The 6,914-nt window shown below is 37.6% G+C and overlaps 1 protein-coding gene across 1 annotated transcript; it reads left to right on the forward strand.

Moving 5' to 3' along the window:
* Positions 1–507: 507 nt before the first annotated feature.
* Positions 508–6,194, forward strand: psma5 (proteasome 20S subunit alpha 5). Its single transcript, XM_061727678.1, has 10 exons — positions 508–583; positions 885–933; positions 1,796–1,862; positions 1,981–2,107; positions 2,660–2,727; positions 2,831–2,938; positions 3,041–3,099; positions 3,197–3,299; positions 5,374–5,460; positions 5,642–6,194. The coding sequence occupies exons 2-10, from the start codon at positions 905–907 to the stop codon at positions 5,717–5,719; spliced, it is 726 nt and encodes a 241-aa protein (XP_061583662.1). The 5' UTR covers positions 508–583; positions 885–904; the 3' UTR covers positions 5,720–6,194.
* The last annotated feature ends 720 nt before the right edge of the window (positions 6,195–6,914 follow it).

The raw sequence follows: 6,914 nt of genomic DNA on the forward strand, positions 1-6,914 counted from the left end.
TTTTAAAAGGTGGTATGATGTTGTTACTTTCCCTTCCGTCCTAAAGGGGAGTTTTTCCTTGCCACTGTTTATGTAATAATTGCTCAGGGGTCATGTTCTGGGTCTCTGGAAAGCGTCTAGAGACAACTTTTGTTGTATTAGACGCTATACAACTAAAATTGAATTGAATTGAATTGAATTGAATTGAATTGAATTGAATTGAATTGAATTGAATTGAATTGAATTGAATTGAATTGAATTGAATTGAATTGAATTGAATTGAATTGAATTGAATATAATGGCCCTTTGGCACGTATGAATGGATCTCCCAAAGTAAGCTATTGGGAGGGGGTTCATGAAGGAAAAAATGAAAATTATCTGATCATTCAAATAATTTATTTCAAGAAAGCTTAATCTATGCATTTAAGACGATAATTATATCAATTACATTAAATAAAGTATTTTGCTTTCAACGGCCATCATTTTGTGTTAACAAAGCGGAACCATAGTGTCTTACATTGGTTGCACTCGGTAGATTTGGGTGTTACACCGCAGACGCTTCCCCCCTGAAACTAGCGAACTCATTCAAGATTTGTGGCTTAAGGTAAGCGCTCTCAAATTCAGCTATTTGGCGCAGTGTCGTTACATTGTACACAAATATTATGTTAACGTGGTTAATCCGTCTCAACATTGACGTATCTCCCAATGTAGCTGGAGTTTGTCACTTTAAGTGGCTGTGCTGGAGAGTTAGCACGCCTGCCCAGTGTGGCAGCTAACTGTGCTAACTACTCCGCCGTTCCTCGGAGCAAACACAACATTACACCTTCAACTTGATGGTTTATGAATACTCGAAGAGCGGGTTATGGTCCACTGTTCTTATATTAATTGCTCCTTTGCGTCTGCAGGTCCTGTTGTGAAGGTTAACATGTTTCTGACCAGATCGGAGTATGACAGGTAGGTGAAGCTCAAACTGCTTTGTCATTTATCAAGCTGCTGGTGGGACCAGATGAACAGACACAATCACTGCAGTGGAAAGTCCTTCCTATTCTCACGGTGGTGGAGATTAACGCTTTTAATGAGCATTAGAAAGTACAGTTTCCATGTGTTACTCTCTAAACTATGTGGTAGTTGGATAAACGCTAACAACATTGTGTTGGAGGAAAAAAACCCTAGGTAGCTTTCACTTTCGTTTTTGCAACTCTGTCTTTTTTCCCCACTGTATCTTTAATTTTAATCAAACACGACCTCAGGGGAACGGCAATGTTTGACACAACAGCAATAAGAACAAATGCAAAGGGCAGGAACTCATTGGATAACGACCTTAAACTAGCAAACTCAATAAAAGCATACAAGATATTATTCAAAGCAAAGGTAATGGACACATATATAGAAACACAATAAGCAAACAAAGAAGAATGTACACATGCATGAGATAAAATGACAACTTAAATTGGTTTTGTCGGTTTCCTTAGCATCTTTTCACTTTCTGTTTTCAGAGCTATCATTATTATTGCTATTATTATTTATTATTATTTATTATTACTATTATTATTTTGTGTAGACTTATGACACTTCATTTGTTTTTTTTGTATATTCTATTCAGTTAAAAGGTGGGCAAGATAAGCTTTATGCTTCAAGGCCAGACCTTTTCGGTCAAATAATCACAATGTAGACCAGGGAAAAACCTGTTATCTTGTTTGTTGATTTTTGTTTGTGATTGACCGAAATAAATATTAACTAACTAAATTTCCCATGATACATTGATCCGATTAAATGTGTTTTTCATGCCTCGGCTGTTGCATGTTTTTTTTTCCAGAGGTGTGAACACATTCTCTCCAGAAGGACGGTTGTTCCAGGTTGAATATGCCATAGAGGCGATAAAAGTGAGTATCTTGTGCTGAGTCCTTAACCGTTTCTAAATTTATGTTGTGTGTCAAACACGAATAGAAATATTTTACATTGAAGCTCATCGGGTTCTTTCATCTGGTTATGGTCTCTTAGTTGGGGTCCACAGCTATTGGTATCCAGACAACAGAAGGAGTCTGTCTGGCTGTGGAGAAGAGGATCACCTCCCCACTGATGGAGCCCAACAGCATTGAGAAGATCGTGGAGATCGACAGTCACATCGGTACATAGAAACACAAGCCGTGCTGAATGGGACAGCTCTTTTGTTTGTTTGACTTTTTTTTTTCTATTTTAATATTTTTTTATAATAACTCCAAGCTGAACAAAAGACAAGTGAGATGATAGGTTGGATATCTAAGTTAATATAATGTTATTTGAAGATGTATTCTATCATAAATACAATAATTTGTTTGAAAAGCTGTTCAGTTATCTATTGAGTTGCACCTACATATCAAGTTTTAAGCTCATACTCAATTCAGAGTTAGGCCGCAGAGAGTGAAGTTGTTTTTGTTGTTCATCACTTGCCTACTCTATAAGGTTTTGTTTCAGAGTAGGGATTTTTACACCATTGCTATCTGAGGATTTTACATTTCAGCTAATAGTAGCCTATTGTTTTTCAAGCCTAACATCTGGTAGCTAGTTTGTTTTCTTTTTTTGTGACATGCCATCTTTTTTGAATGTGCAGTTGTGGTCTGTGTAGGTTTACAGTTGAACCTCATTCTGGAAATACAGGATTTAATTAGATTTTTTTTTTTTTTTTTTTTTACTATTCCAGGTTGTGCCATGAGTGGTTTGATAGCTGATGCTAAGACTCTGATTGACAAAGCAAGAGTGGAGACACAGGTATGATTTTTGCAGGACAGTGCACTGTCCTGCAAAAGGACTAATAAGCACTATGTTCAGTTTTTGGTTTAGATGCCCTTATGCTGTATATGCTCTTTTGCAGAACCACTGGTTTACCTACAATGAGACTATGACAGTGGAGAGTGTGACTCAGGCTGTGTCCAACCTGGCACTGCAGTTTGGTGAGGAAGACGCAGACCCCGGTGCCATGGTTAGTCATTTAAACACATTTCAGTTCTTCGTTGATAAGTGAAGATATTCAATCTCTATTTAACTCACCTCAGCTAACCTGATGCACTTCTGTATTTTACAGTCTCGGCCCTTCGGTGTAGCACTACTGTTTGGTGGAGTTGATGAAAAAGGCCCCCAACTGTACGTATACATAGATTTATAATCTTTGAGAAATCATAGGATTTATTTTTCCAATTGTGTTTAAACAGAGACGGTAACATTTATTTTTGTAATCCAGCTACCACATGGACCCTTCAGGAACCTTCGTACAGTGTGATGCTCGGGCCATAGGCTCTGCGTCAGAAGGAGCACAGAGCTCTCTTCAAGAGGTCTACCACAAGGTACAAAGATTTAAGTTTTATTTACCGGTCGGATGCATAGCTCAGATCTTTGGGATACCACAATTACATTACACATTAATTCAATTTTTTATTTATTCTTAAATTGCTACTTAATGCACCGCTTCTGTATTTAAATGAAAAATACTATAAAAAGTATGCATTTAATATAAAAAAGCGTATAGTTGACATAATCCATGTCATATGTAGTAGCTTTGTTTTACAATCATGTAAAAGTCTTTTAATCCGTGTGTGTGTGTGTGTAAAAGCATAATGACTTTGTTTGTATTCTTCTCTTACTCATTATATTGAGCAGTATTTAGTGTGGTCGGCAATTTGTAGTGCTGTCTGCTAAGGAGTGTTATATCCCATGTTGTGGATTTAATGTATCACACGATGCTTCATGAAAAGTAGTTTTCAACTGATGGCAAACTGGTACATTAAATCTGCGCAACAGCACAATATTACTAAATGTTCAGTACAAGTTGATTTCTAACACAATCAGTAAAAATCATCTGATTGTACTGTGTTTTAGTATTAGGCAAATACAATAACAACATATTACTTTTTTAACTGTGCTATCTTTCGTTAAACTAAAAGCCAGGCAGCCAGGCAGCCTTGATAAATTGGTATGCTCGGTGATAAATTGGTCATCAGCAGGTGTGGAGATCACTTTTCTAGGAGCAATGCTTGTAGAAAAACAAATGTTGTTGCACTTTAGTTTGGAAAGGGATATACAGCCATTTCCAAAAAATGTGAAGTTCATCATTCTACATTGATGGTTCAAAAATGAGAAGCATTCAAGACATTTGCCATCTTTCCAGGCCTTGAAGTCCCAGCATATCTACCCCAAAGGCCACTTTGCAATGCTCATAAAAATTCTTTTTTGAAAACAAGGCTGCATTTCAGATGTTTCAGGCCTCATGGGACATGTTAAATCTTTAAGAACATCTAGAGCTTTTCCGCTCTAGATGTCCTTAAAGATTCCTCCAGGTCAGAGCAGCTCTGAGACGATTGAATCAAAGTAACTGGACCTCCTTTTTCCTTTCGTTCTTAAAGATGTTGGTTTCTGGAAGGAAAGTGAAATCATCTTCAAGAACAGAAAAAAAACAGGTCCAGTGGCTTTGAGTCAAGCCTTTGAAAGGAACTTTAGCGCATGACTGATGGATTGAGTTTAGTCCAGAGGAAAGATTTTCGTGCTAGTAGTTTTGCAGCATCAGTTTCATGTCTCTGCATCTAAAATACATAGATCTGAGGTTGCTGATGGATTTTCTGTCTTTCCACTCTGAATCTGCTTTTTAACCCTTTCTCACACCTGTTACAGTTAATTACTTATGTATAGTTAAATTCATTTTTCTTTTAATTTTCTTTACATTCATATATTTTGATGCATCCAATTCTTTCTTAAATTTAAAGATTCTGAACTCGGATGTATTTTTTTTCATAAGTGTGAATATTCGTTTCTTAATCTAAATTGACCAAATGTTCATTCTCAGACGGAAAGCGAAAAAAAATATAAATGCTTCAAAGAACAATTTTTGTTGAATAGAAAGCATCAATGGATGTGGGGTGACTCCTTGATGTCAAGTCAAGTGGTTAATGTGGACTAAAGCGTCCAAACTCTTGAATATAATAAATGACTGCGTTTTAGTCGCTCTCCTTTGTAATGACCGCTGTGGATGAAAGGGTCAAAAGTGCTGATATGTCATGACTACAAAATAAAAATGCAGCTTTCTATGCTTTGTGTTAATGCAAACATTCACTGTTTATTGCTAATTGTTTCAGCTTAAGTTTTGCCAGTATCATTAGAAATCCCAACAAGACACTATAATCATGAAATAAACCAGTTTAGAGAGGAATAGTAAACTGCACAAGAGAAATGTATCATTCATTTAGGAATGATGGTGCAGTGTTAAATGTGTGGGTTTTTTGTGTGAAACACACACGATAAAAAGTTGCATCTAAATGAAAATGTTTGAATTTTCTCATCCCATGTGATTGAAAGTTATATTAAAACATGAAAATACCCAGGACTAATGAGTTGTATTTTGCTTTTCCTCTTTTAAATACCCAACAGTCCATGACATTAAAAGATGCCATCAAGTCGTCTCTCACCATTTTGAAGCAGGTGATGGAGGAGAAGCTCAACGCAACCAATATTGAGGTGTGTTCATGAGTACTTAATTGCACTACTGCAAAGTGTCTTTGGCAGTGACAGTGATTAATTCAAAGAATATCTGTGGAGTTAGGCTTACGTTTGTTTGCAAAAGAAAAGACCCACAACCTTAGCTTTGGCTTAGCAGAAGAATTCCCTCGTTTTCATGCACTCTCTGTCTTTTGTGTAGCTGGCAACAGTAGAGCCTGGTAAGACCTTCCACATGTACACCAAAGAGGAGCTGGAGGACGTAATCAAGGACATCTAGAGCGGAAAGGACTTGGGTTTTTATTCTGGCCTGGCGACAAGAGGGCATGGAAGATGTACCTGGGTTTAAAGTCAAAACAACCACAACTCTCTAACCACCCGCTGCATTTATAATTTTTTCTTTCTTCTTTCTTCTTCTTTTGCTGATGTCATAACCTATCTCTTGTCCCTCGTTGTCTGTGCATCTCTGCACAGGAGTCTGACCAGCGCTTATAACTGGACAGGGGCAAAAGTAGAGGTTGGATGGGTGATATTTTTTGTAACAGATCAGTTCTACAATAAAACTGTTGTATTCAGAAAGTGACTGACTATTTTATTACTTGTTTTGTTTTTTTTGTCTTTAAGTTCCTCAAGTGTATTAAAATCCATTGGTTGTTCTGTGCACGTGGGTGGAAAACGGTCTAAATGCAGATGCATACATTCAGATTATTCATGTCATTTCTTAATTAGAAATAAAAATAGTTTTTCCTAAACTACTCTGTCGTTCATTCTGTAAGGTGGTAATGACATAACTAACCTACTAACCTGTAAGCATCATTATTGACAATAGCTGCGAAAGCTCACTACGGTGTTACAAATGTTTTCTTCTACTCTATAAAGGTTACTAAGGAAAAAAAAATACATTTTTATTGTTTGGCTGAAGCTCCCCTTTCTATATTTTTTTATTCATTTAAAAGCTGGTAAGGGAAATGGATTCACTTAGTCATGTGACCTGTGGTAGTCTGGAAGAATTTCCACTTAAAGGCCAAGTATTAAGAAATTCCCCATTTTTTCCACAGTAAAAAAAAACAAAAAAACTTGTAAGTATGTTTTGTTTGTGTTCTCCGTAGCTTCTTGGAATCCTTAACATCTTCAGAGAATAAAATATTTTTCGTAACGAAGAGTCCTCCGGTCTGTGCGCAGTCTTTCCACCAGGGGGCAGTGTAACGCCGGACCGAAGGCGACGCTCAGTTGAAGAAGATTCCTGCCGTCCAATCAGATTCGAGGTTACATCAGTCCTGACCAATCCCGTGCCGCGGTGCATGGGCCGTTATCGAGGATGCTTTTTAGGCTGATTTATAGTTCCGCGTTACACCAACGCAGAGCCTACGGCGTAGGGTACGCGGCGACACGCAACGTACGGTGCGCGTCGCCGCATACCTTACGCCGTACCCTACGGCGTAGGCTCTGCGTCGATTTAACGCAGGAACATAACT

This window comes from Cololabis saira, chromosome 8 (genome assembly GCF_033807715.1).
Source record: "Cololabis saira isolate AMF1-May2022 chromosome 8, fColSai1.1, whole genome shotgun sequence".
Lineage (NCBI taxonomy): Eukaryota > Metazoa > Chordata > Actinopteri > Beloniformes > Belonidae > Cololabis > Cololabis saira.

Bases quoted from the DNA above. Each gene is read 5' to 3' on its own strand.
- psma5 (XM_061727678.1), top strand. From the start codon at position 905: ATGTTTCTGACCAGATCGGAGTATGACAG. The intron at 2,728-2,830 runs GTATGATTTTTG...GCTCTTTTGCAG, and splicing joins AAGCAAGAGTGGAGACACAG to AACCACTGGTTTACCTACAA. The intron at 3,100-3,196 runs GTACGTATACAT...TTTGTAATCCAG, and splicing joins GATGAAAAAGGCCCCCAACT to CTACCACATGGACCCTTCAG.